This window comes from Neomonachus schauinslandi, chromosome 10 (assembly GCF_002201575.2).
Source record: "Neomonachus schauinslandi chromosome 10, ASM220157v2, whole genome shotgun sequence".
Lineage (NCBI taxonomy): Eukaryota > Metazoa > Chordata > Mammalia > Carnivora > Phocidae > Neomonachus > Neomonachus schauinslandi.
Genome location: NC_058412.1, coordinates 77,926,625 through 77,947,357, shown reverse-complemented (window position 1 = coordinate 77,947,357; position 20,733 = coordinate 77,926,625). Strand labels below are relative to the sequence as shown.

General features: G+C 40.0%; 2 protein-coding genes across 5 annotated transcripts in view; one reads left to right on the top strand and one right to left on the bottom strand.

Annotated features, from left to right (window-relative positions):
- The window catches only part of EIF5B (eukaryotic translation initiation factor 5B), a 100,006-nt gene extending 96,676 nt beyond the window's left edge, over window positions 1–3,330 (bottom strand). The window contains exon 1 of one of the 2 annotated variants that reach the window (XM_021701186.2): window positions 3,087–3,330. In XM_021701186.2, the coding sequence (XP_021556861.1) occupies window positions 3,087–3,121 (35 nt within the window). In that variant the 5' untranslated portion in view covers window positions 3,122–3,330. The remainder of the gene's footprint in view (window positions 1–3,086) is intronic. The other variant, XM_044918807.1, reaches the window with a different exon arrangement.
- A 183-nt stretch (window positions 3,331–3,513) lies between these two features.
- Window positions 3,514–17,345, top strand: TXNDC9 (thioredoxin domain containing 9). 3 transcript variants are annotated; one of them, XM_021701181.1, is made up of 5 exons: window positions 3,514–3,564; window positions 6,756–6,974; window positions 10,339–10,457; window positions 13,623–13,877; window positions 16,595–17,345. In XM_021701181.1, the coding sequence occupies exons 2-5, from the start codon at window positions 6,786–6,788 to the stop codon at window positions 16,710–16,712; spliced, it is 681 nt and encodes a 226-aa protein (XP_021556856.1). In that variant the 5' UTR covers window positions 3,514–3,564; window positions 6,756–6,785; the 3' UTR covers window positions 16,713–17,345. The 3 variants fall into 3 exon arrangements, with proteins under 3 accessions (XP_021556856.1, XP_021556854.1, XP_021556855.1); XM_021701179.1 differs by lacking the exon at window positions 3,514–3,564 and adding an exon at window positions 4,251–4,427; XM_021701180.1 differs by lacking the exon at window positions 3,514–3,564 and adding an exon at window positions 4,863–4,979.
- Window positions 17,346–20,733: the final 3,388 nt, after the last annotated feature.

Below are 20,733 nucleotides of genomic sequence, written 5' to 3'. Positions count from 1 at the left end.
ACCCAAATAAAATCAGATACTCAGATGAAATAAAAGCTAATTTTAAATGAACACTGAGTGGCTGAGAAGTTAAAATAAGGATTAAATATAAGGAAGTAAGGATTAAAACAATAAAGTATTTTTTGTTCTTTCCAACCAGAAAAGTGACTCAATTCCCTGTATCTTGATAACTAATAAGCAGCTGCTAATTTCTCACCCAGTTCTACCTGGCCAGAAACATGTTCAGCTTAGCATAGCTTGAAAGGGAAGGGGTGGTGGGATGAATGTACAATCTTTACAAGTGGGGATCTTTATACAAGAGAATAAAACCAGATAAATATCTCATTTTACACAAACAAGAATATTAATCCTAAAATAGGGCTCTCTTTCTAGACTTTCTTCCCAGTGTATGTTTTTGTTTCTTTTACAAATATGTAAAAAATCCTTGAAGAAATTGTATTTAAATATACAGAAGGTCAAAGCAAACTAATTCACAAGTAGTGGAACTTCCCTGCTACCCTCCTCACTCCCCACCCCCAAATATCTTCCCTGTCCTCCTACCCTCCAAAACATCTCACAAAGAATGCCAAAGTAAAAAGGCCAAGTAGTTCCAGTCAAAGGCAGACCTATGCAAAACCCTGGGATTTCTTAGACATTATCTGAAAGGCATTCAAGCAAAGGAGTCCATGAAGCACTTGAAAAAAAAAAAAAAAAACTTGACATTGGCATATGAGAAAATAAGTTTTCAATTACATTGCTACCACTTTCCCTTCAAAATGAGCCAAAATATGGGGCGCCTGGGTGGCTCAGTCGTTAAGCTGCCTTCGGCTCAGGTCATGATCCCAGGGTCCTGGGATCGAGCCCCGAAACGGGCTCCCTGCTCCACGGGAAGCCTGCTTCTCCCTCTCCCACTCCCCCCGCTTGTGTTCCCTCTCTCACTGTGTCTCTCTCTGTCAAATAAATAAATAAATAAATAAATAAATAAAATCTTAAAAAAAAATGAGCCAAAATGTAAGACCACAGATTAGTCTGCGGGGGTAAAAAACCAGTAGTAGCATTCTTTCTATACTACTAAACCAATCATTTAACAACAGGCTCCAGTGTTTGCACTTTACATCACTCACCAAAATCTTTATGAATCAGTAAGAAACACTCACTTTTTTTCTAAAAATAAACAAGAGTAAGTATCTCCCCTCTGAACAGCTTTATTCCATTATGAAAGAGCTTAGAAAGCAAAAGACGTAAGTATAACGTATACATGTATTTTTTTTTTTTTAAATCTAAAGAACGGGACTTCCGTAATCCTGAACCAAACAAACGAAGTGCAAAAAAGAAAAAAAATTTTTTTTTAAAAATAAGACAATGAAATTAGAAAACTGAGTGGATAGTCAATAATATTTAAGAAATCCTTTGGGGCGCCTGGGTGGCTCAGTTGGTTAAGCGACTGCCTTCGGCTCAGGTCATGATCCTGGAGTCCCGGGATCGAGTCCCGCATCGGACTTCCTGCTCGGCAGGGAGTCTGCTTCGTCCTCTGACCCTATCCCCTCTCAGGTGTTCTCTCTCTCTCATTCTCTCTCAAATAATTAAAAAAAAAAAAGAAATCCTTCTTAACATTCCTTAGGCTTGATGTATCTGCAGTTGCTTTTTCCCTCAAGTATTTATCTTTCAGATACACCTGAAGGATTAACACATGAAGATTGAGATGGCTTTAAAATATCTTAGCAGGTGGACAGAGACGAATGGTCATGTGATAACCACGGTTGAAACCCGCTAATTAGTATACAAAGCTTTATTATACTCATCTACTTTTTGTACACGGTTGGAATAAAAATGTATCCTATGTGTCAAAACATCCTGCCAAAAGCAGAGAAATTTTTGTCCCACTAAGTCACCCAGAAGTCTGCTTATTTTCTCTCATTTACCTGGTCTGATTAACAAGTTCTAGTCTGCAAGCCAATTAACTTCTTCCAATAGATTTGTAGCTGAAATGCAAGACCCACCTTGGTGTCTTTTAATTCCACTCATCAGTGGTGTCAGGTGAGCAAACAATCCAGGAATTATAATTAGTAATCTTACTTTAACTTCAAGACCTGGTACCCATTTTAAGTCAAAATGAACTATCAGAGGTTGTTGTTTTTGGTTTTTGTTTTGTTTTGTTTTTTTAATTTACCTTACTCTCCCCTAGTATTTGAACTAAGTTTGGTGAGTGGTTTACAAAGGTGAAATGTAACAGATGTTCACTCCCAGGGAGTAAACTTTGAATGAGAAGAGTAAGAGGATTCAATAGAATGTGACATACGGAAATGTTGCAAAAATCTCGGGGTACGTAACTCCACATACACCCGTACACTCCTTCCCCCCAAAAGCCTTTCAAGTGGTTAGAAAGGAGAGACCCTGGTTGGTTGGTTTCGTCTCCTCCTCCTTTCTTAAGGGGAGGTGCTAAAGAGCAAAGAAATCACCAAAAGACGGGCCGGAAGAAGGAAAGCGAAAACCACGGAGTCTGGACAACCAGACCTTAAATAATTGGGAACTGTAAACAAATTAAATGAGGTTAAGAGGGGGTTACCTATTAAACACCTCCCTGTAACTCCAACTCACCTGAGCGGCTCTGAGTTTAAAAAACCGAGCTGTAGGTACACTCTCATTCGAACTCCCCTCTCTCTTCAAGTATTCACAGGTACAAAGGCACTGAAAGAACTCTTCCTGACCCCCGCCAAATAACAGCGCCACAAAAACAACTCTCACGCTGGCCGGGGCCACTCTGGCCAGGCTGTCCCCGACCCAGCGAAGCCACGCGAGTCCCTCCCCGTAGGGCAGGGAACCCCAAAACCACTGCCCCGCTCCTCAGGCAAGAGATCCCTCTTCCCAGGCCGGGCGAGGGGTAGCGGCGGGACCAAGCCTCGACTGGAAGAACCCGCCCGCCGCCGAGGCCCTCCGCGCCCGCCCGGAACTGGGGTCTTGGCCCCAGGCCGCCCATTCTGGACCCAGGCCCGGTGCCTCGTGGTGCCGGGCGCGAGCCTCACCCCCGGTCCACCCCGCGCCGGCGAAACCCGCGCGAACCACTGAGCTGCGCCCGACGCCACCGTGCGGACCCAGTCACTGGGTACCTGTCTTCGCTCTTGTTTTTCTGCTTCTTCCCCATCGTGTGTCAGCGGCGCTCGTAGCCCCAGCCCCTCTATTCGGTCTCTCACAGACCCACTGTCCCCCAGCCGACTTTGGTCTCTTTTCGGCTCGGCTCCCCTCGCACTACCGCCTCTCGCACCCGGCTCTCCACAGACCCGCGCACTGGGACAGGGCACATATGGTGTGAGCTCTCAGTGCGCAAGCGCATCGCCCCGCCGCCTCGGCGTGGGGACGCAGGGCGCGGCTCATCGAGAGCTGCGCTTCGGGTAGAGCGTCTCCAGTTGACCAGCCGGCCAGGCGGGAGCCCGGGCGCCCCCTTTCCGCAAGCGTCCACCGCGCAAGGATAACAGCGGGGTTTCCTGGTTCTAGAACCCTGAGACAGACAATGAGGCTGAAAATTCCCCTTGTCAGCTCCGTCTCTGGGGAGAACGCAAACTTGGAGTTTTGGAGCTCGGCTCAGAGGTAAGCCTTGGGCTTTCCTTCCACCTCTGTGTCTTTGTATTCTCAGCCGCACGCAGTTCAGTAAAGAAACACAATGAACCAGTGATAGGCACTCTAGGTAATAAATCTAGGACAAATTGGGACTCTCAGTAACGTCCATGAATTATGAAATCTGTTCAGTCTCTAAAAAATAATTACCATGAACAAAACAAGGACACACCCCTTAGTTCCCCGAAATAGAAATTAATCTTTACATTCAAAGTGAGAGCAAGATCTAAGAATTTGTGTTAGGGAAGTCCAAAGGAAACCAACCTACTAGGGTGGTAAACATGTTTAATATCTGGATCCGGACAGTGATACTACGAGTGTTAAGTATGTAAAAACTAATCATGCTGTGTAAGTTATACCTCAACTTAAAAAAAAAAAAAATGTGTTCATTAAACACGATGGAAGCGAAGTTGGAGTGTCACTCCAGAGCAAGATCGTAGCTATCTCTCGTTTCTGATGTAACATTACGTGTACTGAGGCTCGGAGCCTAAGGAAGTCCGACTCGGCCAGGCTGAGCACTGATAAACTACAACCTCCAGCATACTTTGCTCCCTCCCCCGTTGGCCGTTTATCCAGAACGAGGCTGAGAATCGGAAATCTCGGGTGGAGGATGGGAGCTGCGCACGCGCAGAAGCGCTCACCGAACGCACGCCCTCCTCCCCCGCCCCACTTCCTCGGGCGTCGCAGGTTGTATCGCGTGAGGGCCGCAGCCAAAGGGGTGGCGGAAGTGACGGCGGGTTCGCAGCCACCGGCAGCTGCTGCGAGGGTAAAGCCAGAGTGGACTGCCTTTCTGGAGCAGTTAGTTCTTCACTTCTCAGGTGTCACCGAGAGCTCAGGTGAGGCAGAGGATGGTGTGAAAAAATTGGCCACCGCCTCCCGGTGCTGATGAACACTTAACTTCACCACTCAACATCTGGCCAGGGCGGGGGAGGGGCGCGGCCCAGACGTCGGTGTCAGTGAGGCGGAGGCGGCTTCGGCGCATGCGCCCCGGGGGTTGTTGCCCACGGGGCCACCTGAACTCCGCCTTGGTCGGTCCCTATGGGCTCAGGGAGTGGCGAGGAAGCTTTTCGGAAGGTACCTCGAGTGCAGTTCAGGTTGTTTTGGCGGGTGCATGTAAGGGAGTCAAGGAAGCGGTTAGGTAATTTGAGGACAAGCCCCTTCCCACTGTTCCCGATGAACTGTAAAGAGGAAGAATCAGGTTTGTGGTTTGAAGAATGAAAAGTTATCGGGATCGCTACACCATCTCCTCTCTCCTTTGTGAATGCGGTGACCACCACCACCTGTCTCCAGAACAGCTCTTGTTATTCGCTTCTGTTCCCAGTTATCCCAGAATTAAATTCTGAGTTTATCTCAAAAAACTCCAGGGATCAGCATCCACTATACCTCTGGTAAGAACAGGTTCTGACATGTAGTCAGTGTCTCAATAACCAGTTTTCTGCCTCATCCGGCTCCAACCCTAAGGGAAGCAGTCTCAATGACTTTTTTCTTTGGAGGTAGGAAGTGTGAAATTATTTTATCATATTTGAAATACAATTCCTTGTATTTCAATACAACTCCTTATGAGGAGCTTACAATTTGGTTTTTTAAACTCAAATACTTTTGAAACTTAAGGATAATTTGAACAGAAAGTAGGCATATGTTCATTCAAAATTACAAATTTTTTTTAAAAGATTTTTTTTTTTTATTTGTCAGAGAGAGAGAGTGCTGGGGCAGAGGGAGAAGCAGGCTCCACGCTGAGCAGTGAGCCAGATGTGGGACTGGATCCCAGGATCCTGGGATCATGACCTGAGCCAAAGGCAGACACTTAACCGACTCAGCCACCCAGGCGTCCCAAAATTAACAAATATATTTTGAGCACTTGCTGTGTTCCGAGCACCGCTAGCTCTGGGGATACAAAGATGAAATCAGTGCATTTCAACTGCTTTTCCTGTGAAGAAAAAAGAATCAAAAGTGAAGTTTGCAAGAAGACTACTTCTTTTCAGTTCAACAGTTGTAGAGGGTTTGTGTGGGCCAGGCTATATGTCAGTAATTGGGTCAGTGAGTTCACAGTTTATTAAGATTTTTTTTTTAAGGTTCTTCAGTAGTGGTTGCAACTGTGTTGTAGTTACTTGAATGCAACAGCTTCTTGCTTTCATAAGCAAATTATAAATTATATTTCTGTAGTAATACATAAAATTTCTATCTGATTGTTCCTGACAGAAAATACTACATCTTATAAAATGTGTAATTGAAAAGAGCTTCGTTTTATCTGAATTAGATTCTGTTTTTAAACTCCTGTGTTACATAAAGGATCAGTATTTTTAACATTTGGAGTGGTATTGTTTTACATCAAAGTTAAGAACGGTGTCAGTAGATCCATACCAGTATCAGTCTTTGTAGCATTATAGATTTTGTTAGGTCATAGAGAACAGCAGTGAAAACTAAAGTTTAGGGAACACCAGGCACTGTTCTTTACATAAACTGTAAAGCACTTTCTCAGGAGTTAAATGAAAATCATTTAGTAGAAACTTTGAAAAATATATTTTTGGCTCAACTCTGTTCTGTATTGAAGCAAAATTTGTTTTGTAGATGTATGTAAACCTCACTACAGTTAAACTTCACTATTATTCAGTCATTTCTGCTTTATTTTTCTTCTGGTTTAAAAAAAAAAAACACTGTTAATATATGTCTTTAGGTAGAACTCCAACTACCCATTTCTCTGTGGTCTTAAAGACTCCTCTTTGTTTTATTGTAATGAAACACAAACTAAATCAGAAGCACCTAAACCTTGCTCTAAGTAATCTTTGAGTGGTGTGACTATAACCTATGGAAAATTCAGCTTTAAAACACTTCAGTAAGGGGCGTTTGGGTGGCTCAGTCAGTTTCTTGATTTCAGCTCAGGTCATGATCTCAGGGTTGTGAGATCTAGCCCCAAATCGGGCTCCTTACTGAGTGTGGAGCCTGCTTAAAATTCTCCCTCTCACCCTCCTCCCCTTCCCTCTCTCTCCCTCTCTAAAATAATAAAACATTTAAGTTAAAATTCTTAAAGGTAACATGAAATGCTTGGTTGTCAGCAGAACGCTTTGTGGAGGACAAATTATACAGTTGCTAGAATTTTTGTAAATGAGATAGGAAACTTTACTTGCCTTTTTTTTTTCCCCCCAACTTTCCAACTTTCTCCCTAGCACCAAGGCTGAACTATACCATTTAGAAGAATGGAAGCTAATGCATCTGTTGACATGTTTTCAAAAGTCCTGGAAAATCAGTTGCTTCAGACTACCAAACTAGTAGAAGAACATTTGGATTCTGAAATTCAGAAACTGGATCAGATGGACGAGGATGAATTGGAACGTCTCAAAGAAAAGAGACTTGAGGCACTAAGGAAATCTCAACAGCAGAAACAAGTAACCTCTCTGCCCTGCTTTCTGAATTACTTTAACAGTATGCTCCTAACAACTTATATATACACGTGCTGAAGTAGTTTTATTTCAGTCCTTATTTTTAGGGTTATTTTTGTTTTTTACTGCAGAGTACTATCACTGTTAAAAATTTGCTGGGGGAAAAAATTAGTTTTGAAGATACATTAAAAATTAGCCTGCTCAGTATGTTAATCCACAGTCAAGTAAAAGAAACATGTGCCCAAGATCATTTTTTGAGCTCAGATTTGTTGGTTGAGGAGGGAGGGGACTAGGAAGAGCCCTGGGAGTCAGTGATTTCCCTTTTAGGTGATTGTAAAGCCGATTATACTTTAGCTGTGATCAGTGTAAGTTAGGTGAGAGCTATAAGGCAGTTTACATTGAAGAAATTATTTCAGGCATTTCCAATGTAACAATTACATGGCTTGTTTATTCAAAGGAATGTATGCTGGGTCACAAAGAAGGGTGGCCACAGCTCTATCCTTGTTGGTCTCTTAGAGTGTGAAGTGTGGAACAGACTCATAGACTCTGATCAAAACCAATTGGGATAAGTCCTGCAAATTTAATTTTGATTAAAAATTTTTTCATTGCTTTTTGTCAAATTGAAATAGATTATTATCAATTCTGGTTCCTCTTCAGTTGGCTGTGAATAAAACATGCGCTTTAACTTTTCTAAAGAAACAGGGAGTTTTGTTTGTGCTGCTATAGCATCTCTTTCATAATGTTTATACTCTCAGTGTTTATAAGAATTGCTACAAAAAGGAAAGAATCTTTTATAATGTGACTGAGTTTCTATTTTTATAGCTTGGGTTTTCTAAAATACAGTGTGTGTGTATATGTGTGTGTGTGTGTGTATGTGTATGGTTTTGAAGCCAGGAGACTTTTTTTAATTATAATGCTAATAATTATCTAAGGTAATGTATGATGAGATTCTGCTACAAAGTCCTATTTCACAATCACAGTTAAGTAACACTACTAATTGCTAATAGTTCAACTAAAAAAACTTGTCATAACTGGGATGTTTCTATAGAAAGACTGAATCTACCTGATTTGCAGTAAGGAACATGCATAATGGCTTAAATGAAACTCAGCAGTTAAAACAATAATCTGAATACTTATCATTAAAAACCTGAGTCCTGCAGCCTTTAGGGATTTTTTTAATATGCAAATCAATTTAAAATGAATTTGTCATAGAATAACTGAGAGGATCTTATTTTAGAGTTTTCACTGCATTGTAATAGATCTTTTTTATTAAAATGTTTTTTAAGGAAGTAGAAAAGAAGCTTTAATGGTTTTTATATATACTCTTTTTGAAAGAGTAGTATAGATTGCATAGTAATTTTGATTTACTGATCTATGTAGGTATCAGGAAATCTGTATATGCAGTGACATAAGCACTTAATAGGCTGATGCGAATCAATATTCCTCAGTCGGCCGAGTACCCTCTTCCTGTTAATGACAGCTAGTGACATAGGACTTAGGTAATAAGCAGAAGGACAGGTGAGAAATAGGAAGAGCTCAAACAAAGGCTTGGGTGATAACCACCAAGTGAGAGCTAGATGTTGCCCCACTGCCAGGCCTTTGGTAGGTTCAGCCTGCACTGTTATCTCTGCCCATCCTGCTTGATTCCATTCAGCAGAGGCCCTGTGGAGCATGAACTCTGAAAGAAACTGTACTAAGAGCACAGGGGTGTGCTGAGTGTCGGGAGAGATGCCATGTGTTGGTGGAGGTTCAGAATAGGCTTGCCTCACTCTTAGGAGCTTGGAAAGGTTCAGGTCTTCCACCTGTTGGTTAAACATGAGAATTAATAACAAAAAGAGCTTTTTAAAAAACAAATATTCTTTTTTAACGGCAATGTTATTGGTGAGTCACGAAAAGCCATGAAATGTTACATGCCATTAAGGAACTGTATTTGAGAGTTTAAATTGTTTGTAGAAGTTTGACCAAAGAAATGTCACATAAGGAGAAAACACCTCCTGTGAGCGTCAGCTCAGCATAAGCCAATGTGAAATGGATACGAAAACTATTAATACAGTCTGTGTTAGCTTAAGTCCAGAGGAAGAAAGGAGATGGCACTCCTGCCCCTTTCTCGGTGGACCACTTCTGGAGGGCTGCATTCAGACTTCTGCCACTTTTTAAAAGGATGAGGAGGAATTAGTCTCTGTTGAGAGGAGGATAATCAGAAAGTAAGAAGTGTAGAGATCATTTCATATGAGAAATAGCCAAAAGAAAATGAAGGGAGAGGTAGAGAAGAAAGGATACAGGTGAGATAGGGTATCTGAAGGGGTGACGTGTGAAAGACATTAGAACTTTTCTCTCTAATCTTAGGTCCAAGCTGAGATCCACAGACCAAAGTTACAGATATATTGCAGTTCAGTGTGAGAAGACCTTTCAAAAAATTAGAGAGTATACATGCACCTTCTTTTTAAGCACCTATGCCAGACATTATTGTAGATATTTTCATGTTGATAGTCTTACTTTCACGACTCAGAGAGTTGTGCTTTGTGATCTCCACTTTACAAATGAGGAAATGGAGATTCAGGAAGGTTATTAGAATTCTTAGCCTAATAAGTGGTAGAACAATTATTCAAGCCCATGCCTTCTGCCTGTAAGCCCAATGTTCCTTTTTATTAAAACCAGCTGCCTGAAAAAGGAAGCAAGCTTCCAGTTGAGACGATGAACGTGTCCTGTAGCAGGAAATTTGAGAAACTGAAAGGTCTGTCAGGCACGGTTGATAAGGGTTGATATATTGGTTGAGAAGTTGGATTAGATGACTGGTGGTATCTGTATTATTTCTGGACATCATGTGATTTTTTTTCTTCCTAGGATACTACCCATTGGTGGCCAGGATAGAAGCAGTTCCTTCCTCTCTGAGCAAACAGGGCTCTTGAGCTGCAAAGCTGCAGAGCTGCAGTAACGACCCCTCCTTTTCCCCCTCCCTACAAAGACCAAGTAGCTTTATCTCATGAGCATTATTTTTCAAAGCTTTGCATTAACTTCGACCTAATGCTTCTGATTTTAGTAGTTTGAATGCAGAGAAATTAAACGGATATTTACATTTTAAGTTTCTGGAGTCTAAATTTTTATTTTTAAAGATGTGAGAAAACTTATGTGTGAAGTTACCAAGACAGATGATTGTCTTAAACACAAATTGTGCTGAAAGATAGTCCCTGCCCAGACTGTGTTTGCACTGACACGAGAGACCTAGGAAAATAAATCACTAAGAGGAATTGATTTCTCTACAAGATAAAATCAACTTCATTACAGAATGTTATAGCGATTTAGACACAAAATGTAAAGTGGTACTGAAAGATATTTCAAGTGTGTAATATTTCCCTTTTCTCCAAATTAGGAATGGCTTTCAAAAGGACATGGGGAATACAGAGAAATCCCTAGTGAGAGAGACTTTTTTCAAGAAGTCAAAGAGAGTAAAAAAGTGGTTTGCCATTTCTACAGAGACTCCACATTCAGGTAACTTTGTTTCCATCAGTGACTTGTTTAAAATGATGAGATCTTTGAGTAGAGATAGGCTAACATAATAGGAAAATTAAAAAATTAGAGGAACTACTTCTAAGTTGTGTCTTTGTATTTCTGTAGAAGTCTCTGTTAAAGTTAAACAATTGTTATTCTGAAGATTAAACTTAAAAACCTGTTACATAAAAAAGTATAAATGAATATTATTAAAAATCAAGATTATTTCCATAGAACTGGCCATTTTCTGAATTATGTTTTCATTAGATAACTTTAAAAACATTTAAGAGATGTACATGTAAATTTTTTTTTTCAACACAACAAGAATTATTTCTCCTTTTTTTGGTACTATTATGACATAGACACAATGTTGGGAGTGGGGGCCAACACCTTGAACACTAGCTTTGAATTCACTCACTCCTCAGCCAGCAACTCATGGAGAGACAATGGTTTGACCAAGCCTTTGACTAGAAGCATCATTGGGAGTACCAGGCTTGGCTGGAAGGAAAGGAAAGTGATTTCTTTTGGAAAGCCCAGATCTGCAAACCTCTCTACAGAGGCAGAGTCCTTGTAAAATGAAAATACCCCTAGAAAAGGTTATATCTTGGGGCGCCTGGGTGGCTCAGTCGGTTAAGCAGCTGCCTTCAGCTCGGGTCATGATCCCAGGGTCCTGGGATCGAGCCCCGCATCGGGCTCCCTGCTCGGTGGGGAGCCTGCTTCTCCCTCCCTCTGCCTGCTGCTCCCCTGCTGTGCTTTCTCACTCTCTGTCAAATAAATAAATAAAATCTTTAAAAAAAAAAGTTATATCTTAACTTAAGCCTTTCTTTTAACCCCCAGATTTGATTAGTTGCCAACTTTTAAAAATTGAGAGAGAACAATTTTTTTAAAAACCCAGATTTCAGATGTTTAAAAAAATCAAATAACCTAATAGCAGACCTAGAATTCTGTAGGAAGGCAGTTTGCTAATACTGAATAGCAGCCACCTCCCTCAGACACACACTCCAGTGTAGAGTCTCCATCATTCACTGCTGTCTCAGCCCTGCCCTCTTCTGCCATTTGCACAGCCTGCTCCGCCCTTGTCTTAAACTCACTATTCAGTAACTTAGTTGTTAATTCAGATCTTACAGGGATTGATTGCCTCAGACTTACTGATTAAGGTAATAAAAATGAAAATGTTGAGATAGGGAAATCCCCTGTAAGGGAAAGTGTGGGAAGGGTTTAGAAAAGAAAGGGTATCAGAGAAACCCTCTGTCACCGTGGTACTCTGTCCTCTCCCATTGGCACATATTTCTCCAGTTGCCAACCTCTGACATACATGATGAGGTGATACATTAATATCATATTAGTCTCTAAGGTTGATATCATTTGATGTTTATTAGATGTTTTTGCCCAGCCAGTAGATTGTTTTGAGAAAGCAGAGAGTTTGCCTGTATCATGGCTCACCATGCTCCCAAGTTCCTACCCCTAGAGCAGCAATGACTGACACATAGTAGGTGCTCAGTAAATATATTTGATGGTTGTATAAATGGTGCAACACCAGGAGTACTTATCTTCAAGCAAAAATGAAAAATCAAGAGGTGCCTGGTTGGCTTAGCTGGTAAAACATCTGACTTCTGATCTCAGGGTCTTGAGTTTAGCCCCATGTTGGGTATAGAGATTGCTTAAAAAATAGAAAAAAAGGAAAAACAAATCATTAGAAAATTTTATTGGTAGATCCAATAGATATCAGAGTTCCTGGTGCATAGTAGACTGGATATTTCATATATGAAATCCTGGAACATTCACAATGACCCTTTGAGGTAGATAGGTAGGTATAATTCCAATGCTTCATGCATGGAGACCAAGACTTGGAGAGATTAAGTGACTCACCTAATGTCACTGACCTACTAAATGACAGAAGAGGATTCGAACCCAGGATTTAAGCCTAAGCTGTTTTAACTACACTGTGACTGCCGCTTCTAGGTTTTTAAAAAAATGAATTAACAAATGGTCCAATCATAGATTTACTTAAAATAGGTTCCATTAACAACAGTAAAACCATGGAGTTGACTTATCTACAAGTTTTCAAGAACATATTTCTCATACAATGGTTCATTGATCATTTGTTTTGAGTTTCATTCAGGAACCATTTATTAACTTGTTCTCTCCTACCATTTTTCACTACAATGTCATTGCTATACTACATGGGCGATACATGAAAAGATGCATTCAGAGGTAGAATGATGAGGCATCAAGGTTACCAGGAACTTGCTGGACCCAGTCTTAATTCAGGAATAACTACACCAAGAAGTATGCAGAAAGCCTACTAGTAACAACTATGAAACATTTGGTGTCTTTATCATCTAAAGCAGTAGTTATCAAACTTTACGGAGCATGAGAAGCACCTGCATGTTTCCCAGCTCCACTCCCAGAGAATTTTGGTTCATCCATATATTTTAAAAGCTGACTTTAATGAACACCTGTGATTAAGAACTGCTCAAAAAGATTATTACAGTAGTCTGTTTCAGGAACACTAAAGGATCGACCACTTTAAAATACATTTTAACTTTCAGAAAATGTCATTTCCATTTTTCTTTTCAATAGAAAGTGGCTTAATAAAAGTTACTACTGGTATTTTTCATTTCTTTAGAACCATATGACCATAGTTCTAGCCCTGACCCTATGCTTCTTAATGATTAGTTGCAGTTAGAAGACTTCCTTCTCAGTGACACCATTCAGTCTTAATGACTTCTAAATATGGCACTGTGTGTACATTTCTAATTCTAAAAAGTATCTTCTGAGTTCTGTCAAGTCAAATTTATTACCCTTCAAGCTCTGTGTATGAGACACCAGGAAACATAAGAGAAATGACAGTTTTTGTTCTTACCGTGAACATGACAACTTCGTGAACCACTTGTGACTGAAAGTGTATATTTAGTATCTTGTTTTCCATAAGTATCATTAGGGCACATCTGACTTTCTAGAATCCTGGATGATTTTCTGCCTCTCGTATCAGTTAACTAACCTATGAAATGAAATGAGGTCATCGACACCAGCATAGGCTGGCTGCCAAATTACGAGACTAAAGCAGAAGAACTATCAAATTAAATGTACCTTTATGATACTTATTTTTAAAATGAAAAATCTGTTTTAGCTTTTGATTTTTCCATATGCTTTTATTTATAGGTGTAAAATATTAGACCGACATTTGGTGATATTGTCCAAGAAACATCTTGAGACCAAATTTCTGAAGCTGAATGTGGAAAAAGCACCTTTCCTTTGTGAGAGACTGCGTATCAAAGTCATTCCCACACTAGCACTGGTAAAAGATGGAAAAACACAAGATTATGTTGTTGGATTTACTGACCTAGGAAATACAGATGACTTCACCACAGAAACTTTAGAATGGAGGCTGGGTTGTTCCGATATTCTCAGTTACAGGTAATTTTTAGCAAAACAGTTGATTTTAATGTCATATCCAGTTGATATTTTTAGAGAAGTTTTTTTATGTTAACATTCATTTTATGGAGCTAAGTAAGATCTTCTGGCTGAGATGTAGAAAATATTTCACAAATGAAAAACATATTTCTTAAAGCGTACATTATTAGCATGATCTTACAACAAAATCAGAGGTACAGATAAAATTGAGTCTTGGAGTACACCTAACTATAAAAGTTTTCATCCTGACAAATCCTATTGAATCTAATTTTCTGTTAGTCTGGAAACCCAAAATGACATTTCAAAATTGACTCTTCCCTGATTTAAACCAGATTATTCAAATTGATGATGACTTATTTTTGAACATCAGATTTTTTAATGTAGCTATTCCTGTCTTCTGGAATATGATAAAATGTATAATCTCATTTCTGTGATCATCTTAAATTATTGTGGAGACAGTCTCAATTTGAAAACAATCTAAAATCCAACTTCCATTTTTCATTCATCTCCTTCTTCACTTTGCCAAATAGTTTATCTGATTCCATAAATCAGAACTTATCATCTTGCCTTCTATGCCTGTTTTTGATTTGGAAAATTAACAGATAAAATTATACTATTATCATTCTATAGGCATAGTGCTTTTCAATAAGTAGAAAGTTCTCTTTTCCCTGTCCCTTTTTCTCTGAATCTCCCCTACACATGCCTAAATTATCCCTACATTGTAGAAATTGACTTTGGAGTTTTAGGTTTTACTTTCTTAATAATTAGAATATTAATATTTATTAAATGTATTTTGAAATTATTTCAAACTTTAAACAAGTTGGAAACTAGTACAAAGAATTCTCATTTATCTTTTGCCCATATCTCTCAATTTTAAACATTTTACGTTTGCTTTGTCATTCTTTTTCTGAATACATACATTTTATTTTCAAAACCATTTGAGTGGAAGTTGAAGATGTATTGTTCCTTTACTCCTAAATATTTTCTTGTGTATTTTCCAACAATGAGGGCTTTTTCTATGTAACCATAGTACAATGATTAAGACAGGAAATGTTAAATAATTTACAGACCTTACTCAGATTCTACCACTGTCCCAATAATGTCCTGCATACTAAAATGTTACATGTAGTTACTATGTATTTTTAGTTTCCATTAATCTGTGACAACTTGTCTTATTTTGCAATACATTGACATTTTTGAAGAGTACAAGCTAGTTATTTTGTAGAGCATCCCTCAGTTTGGGTTTGTCTAATGTTTCAGGATTAGGTTTGGACTATGCATTTTCTCACAGGTACATGATAGAAGTGATACTATATTCTTCTCAGTGTAGCACTGCAGGAGATATAGGATGTTTTGTCTCATTTCTGGTAGTGGTAACTGAGCACTGGTTAACAAGTTGCCTACCAAGCCAAATGGTGATTTAAGAAGAACTTTTCCAGGGCGCCTGGGTGGCTCAGTTGGTTAAGCGACTGCCTTCGGCTCAGGTCATGATCCTGGAGTCCCAGGATCGAGTCCCGCATCGGGCTCCCTGCTCGGCAGGGAGCCTGCTTTTCCCTCTGACCCTCCCCCCTCTCATGTGCTCTCTGTCTCATTCTCTCTCTCAAATAAATAAATAAAATCTTTAAAAAAAAAGAACTTTTCCATATCTCACACTAATTTACTTTTTCATTTATTTATATTAGAATGGGCAATGGCTTATCTTATCCAGTGGCTTATAGTTCGCTACTAATATTTATTTTGAAGCCCAAATTGCCCCAGATTTGACCAGTGAGAGCCCCTCTCATGCAGGCTTCTATGTCCTTTTCACACGTCCCAATAGTTCTTTAAGCACATTCTTTCTGGTGCAAATAAGAGGTCTTAGAGGGATTCTCCCTAGAATTGACTATTTCTCCAAGGCACTGTGGTTCCTCTCAGTGGCACATATTTCTTTTTTTTTATTATGTTATCTTAATCACCATACATTACATCATTAGTTTTTGATGTAGTGTTCCATGATTCATTGTTTGCGTATAACACCCAGGGCTCCATGCAGTACGTGCCCTCTTTAATACCCATCACCAGGCTAACCCATCCCCCCACCCCCCTCCCCTCTAGAACCCTCAGTTTGTTTCTCAGAGTCCGTAGTCTCTCATGGTTCATCTCCCCCTCCAAATGATATTTCAAAACCAGAATCTAGGTGCCAGGAATCTTCCTAGATATTTTTGAAAGAAGAAAATGTCTCAGTTATTTGTTAAGCATCATTGAAAAATTTCATGCCAATTCCACGTTAATGATAATGAATTCCATGAGTTTTATTGGTGTTTGTCTAAACATTAAAAGATGTGAAACAGGATCATACCAGCCATAACAAGCTGTAAAAAATCATTTTCCTGTGTCATTCTTATAGTGAAAAGGATCTAATCCAAGTTCAGCATATCCAAAACAGGTGGAAAAACTTTCATTTCCTTCTGTGCTTTTCAGTCAGAAAATCTGTTGGTACGTCTTGTGAAATGTTAGTAATTAATGGTAAGAAAATAAAACATGGATCAAAAACATTTAGTAATACAAAATAGGGTTTAAAACTCTTAACCATCAGTATGAATAACATAGGTCTTCCTTGACACCAGCATCTTAAAGAAAACTATTCCATAGGTTAGGAAGAAAAGAGATTTTTGTGCAGGTCATACCAACTGTGCTAAATCATAAACAGTAAATGCTTTTCAAATTTGCTTTATTTTTAGTGGAAATTTAATGGAGCCACCATTTCAGAGCCAGAAGAAATTTGGAACAAACTTCACAAAGCTGGAAAAGAAAACTATCCGAGGGAAGAAATATGATTCAGACTCTGATGATGATTAGAAATTAGTTCTAATTCTTTGTAAATTGTCTTTTTATTTCTGCTTACTTCAGAATTAGATGTGTTTTCTAAATCCCGTTGGTTTTTATACATTGGTCATCTAATGGTCATGTTCTAGAGTTTTGTACAGTTTCATCGCATTGAAAGACATCTTCAATATTTTCTGTGTGTCACTCATGTTTAAGTTGAGGAAAACTTCTGAGTTCTTAAATTATCCAGCAAGGGTCTGGATTCTCTATTTTTGAGATTGATTTTATCACAATATGATTCCTACGTCTTTATACCATTAACAGTTGTGTTTTTAATCTACTGGATTGGAAATAGGAATTCAGCAAACTATTCCAGGACTAATTCTTACATAGCATTATTTACTTTATACAGCAGGTCAAACAACATTTACTGGTGTAACACACTCACTTGTAAATGAATTATAAACACTCTTTACTTCTGGAATATATTTAGCTATTAAAGAACTGCCTATTTATTCTGTAGCTGTGTGTTGATGAATCAGCTGATGGCAGCAGAAAGCTTTTTCAGGTTTTGAGCATACTGCCTTATTTAAAGGATTCTGATTGCTTGTATTTTAAGACATGCATTAAAAAATAATCAGGACGGGGCACCTGGGTGGCTCCGTCGGTAAAGTCTGTGACTCTTGATTTCGGCTCAGGTCATGATCTCAGGGTCCTGGGATCCAGCCATTTCTCAGTGGAGACTCTGCTTAAGACCTTCTCCCTCTGTGCCCTCTCCCCTCCTTCATGCTCTCTCTCAAAAATAGATGATCAGGAAGCACAACTGGAATGGCAACATGATCTGCAGACTCCTTGGTGAAAACAACCATAACTGGTAAATATATATGTATATTTTTTAAAGTCTTGGGAATTGTCATAAAACCATATAGCAAATAAAAACATTTATTACAGGGGCGCCTGGGTGGCTCAGTTGGTTGGCTGACTGCCTTCGGCTCAGGTCATGATCCTGGAGTCCCGGGATCGAGTCCCACGTCGGGCTCCCTGTTCAGCAGGGAGTCTGCCTCTCTCTCTGACCCTCCCCCCTCTCATGCTCTCTATCTCATTCTCTCTCTCAAATAAAGAAATAAAATCTTTAAAAAAAAAAAAAAAAAAAAAACATTTATTACAGAAACATTTATTCAAGAAAATACTAAAGCTTGGTAAGAATAGCAAGTCTCAGGTATTTGAGCCATGACCCCACACCATTTCTCCCCCTAGCTCCCAATTTCAGCCTACAATTTCTCCCTAGGATGAGCAGACTGCTAGCATTTCTCATTCTACCTGCTCCTATCCCCCAAGCTCTATGTCACAGAAGCTCTATTTCAGGTAACAATAACAAAGATGTCTGGATCTTCCTTCCTCTACCCAGTCCCCACTTAGAGCACTGAAGAGCTACCCCAGGAATGGCAGACCAAGAATACTGTTTTCTAATCACTATTGCCCCAGCTTATGAGTGGAGGTTCCATGCAAGGAAAGGCAAACAAGACCAGGAGTTATCATCCACTGCTCTATTTATAGACCACAGGTATCACTCCTAGAAAAACAGGCTACTCTCCCCATCCCGAACTCTGAGGCAGTAGCAAGCTGTAAAAACAGCTTCTATATGATCCTCTAAGTTCAAGCCTAAGGGTGCTGCCATAGACAAAGGAAATTTAGAGTGGGAGTAGAGACAGACAAGAGGAGACTGGTAACTCCATAATAGCAATAAGCAAAAGGGAAAACCAGTGGTAAGTCTAACACAGAATGAAAGGCAGCTTAGAGTAGTCCTAGGTCTAGAACAAGCCTCAAAGAGACTACGAGGACCTGGATTTAATTGGATCAAACTGTGTAGCCATTTGTGCCCCAGTGCATTGTCCAAAATAATAGGTCACCAACAATTAGTGGATGTTAATTACAGTGTGATTACAATGGAGGCAGACAAACTAAAACCCTTACAAGGAGATTGGGGAAAGAAACCATAAAAGCCCTTCTAAAACTGTCCTTGGGGTTGGAGGGAGAAGTCAGAGTGACGGCACATACTTCGGCTGTACCCTCTGCAGAGGAGCATCAGAAGCTATACAGTGCAGGGTAAATGGGTGCATGTGCCCCTTTGGATCACTGCATTTGTATCTTTGTGGTAAATACCCAGTAGTGCAATTGCTGGGTCATATGGTAGCTCTATTTTCAACTTTTTGAGGAACCTCCATACTGTTTTCCAGAGTGGCTGCACCAGCTTGCATTCCCACCAACAGTGTAGGAGGGTTCCCCTTTCTCCGCTTCTCCCTCTCCCACTCCCCCTCTCTCGCTGTCTCTCTCTTGAATAAATAAATAAAATCTTAAAAAAAAAAAACTAAAGAAACCATGCTGGAGGTAAAGGTATGATAATATTTCAACAAATAGAGAACAAAGAAAGTATTTTATTTTTTTATTATGTTAATCACCATACATTACATCATTAGTTTTTGATATAGTGTTCCATGATTCATTGGGTATAACACCCAGTGCTCCATGCAGAACATGCCCTCTTTAATACCCATCACCAGGCTAACCCATTCTCCCACCCGCCCTCCCCTCTAGAACCCCCAGTTTGTTTTTCAGAGTCCATCGTCTCTCATGATTTGTCTCTCCCTCCAATTTCGCCACCTTCATTCTTCTCCTGCTTTTTTTTTTTAACGTAAAGTATTGTTTCAGAGGTACAGATCTGTGATTCAACTGTCTTACACAATTCACAGCGCTCACCATAGCACATACCCTCCCCAGTGTCTATCACCCAGCCACCCCATCCCTCCCACCCCCCACCACTCCAGCAACCCTTAGTTTGTTTCCTGAGATTAAGAATTCCTCATATCGGGATGCCTGGGTGGCTCAGTCGGTTAAGCGTCTGCCTTCAGCTCAGGTCATGATCCCAGGGTCCTGGGATCGAGTCCCACATTGGGCTCCTTGCTGAGCGAGCAGCCTGCTTCTCCCTCTGCCTGCCTCTGTCTCTCTCTCTCTGATAAATAAATAAAATCTTAAAAAAAAAATTCTTCATATCAGTGAGGTCATATGATACATGTCTTTCTCTGATTCACTTATTTCGCTCAGCATAACCCTCCAGTTCCATCCACATCATTGCAAATGGCAAGATTTCATCCCTTTTAATGGCTGCATAATATTCCATATTAACATATACCACATCTTCTTTATCCATTCATCTGTCAATGGGCATCTTGGCTCTTTCCACACTTTGGCTATTGTGGACATTGCTGCTATAAACATCGGGGTGCACTTACTGCTTTGGATCCCCACATTTGTATCTTTGGGGTAAATACCCAGTAGTGCAATTGCTGGGTCGTGGGTAGCTCTATTTTCAACTTTTTGAGGAACCTCCATACTGTTTTCCAGAGTGGCTGCACCAGCTTGCATTCCCACCAACAGTGTAGGAGGGTTCCCCTTTCTCCGCATCCCCGCCAACATCTGTTGTTTCCTGACTTGTTAATTTTAGCCATTCTGACTGGTGTGAGGTGGTATCTCACTGAGGTTTTGATTTGGATTTCCCTGATGCCCAGCTATGTTGAGCACCTTTTCATGTGTCTGTTGGCCATTTGGATGTCTTCTTTGGAAAAATTCTGTTCATGTCTTCTGCCCATTTGTTGACTGGATCATTTGTTCTTTGGGTATTGAGTTTGATAACTTCTTTATAGATTTTGGATACTAGCCTTTTATCTGATATGTCATTTGCAAATATCATCTCCCATTCTGTCGGTTGTCTTTTGGTTTTGTGGACTGTTTCTTTTGCTGTGCAAAAGCTTTTTATCTTGATGAAGTCCCAATAGTTCATTTTTGCCCTTGCGTCCCTTGCCTTTGGCGATGTTTCTAGGAAGAAGTTGCTGTGGCTGAGGTCGAAGAGGTTGCTGCCTGTGTTTTCCTTTAGGATTTTGATGGACTCCTGTCTCACATTTAGGTCTTTCAACCATTTGGAGTCTGTTTTTGTGTATGGTGTAAGGAAGTGGTCCAGTTTCATTCTTCTGCATGTGGCTGTCCAATTTTCCCAACA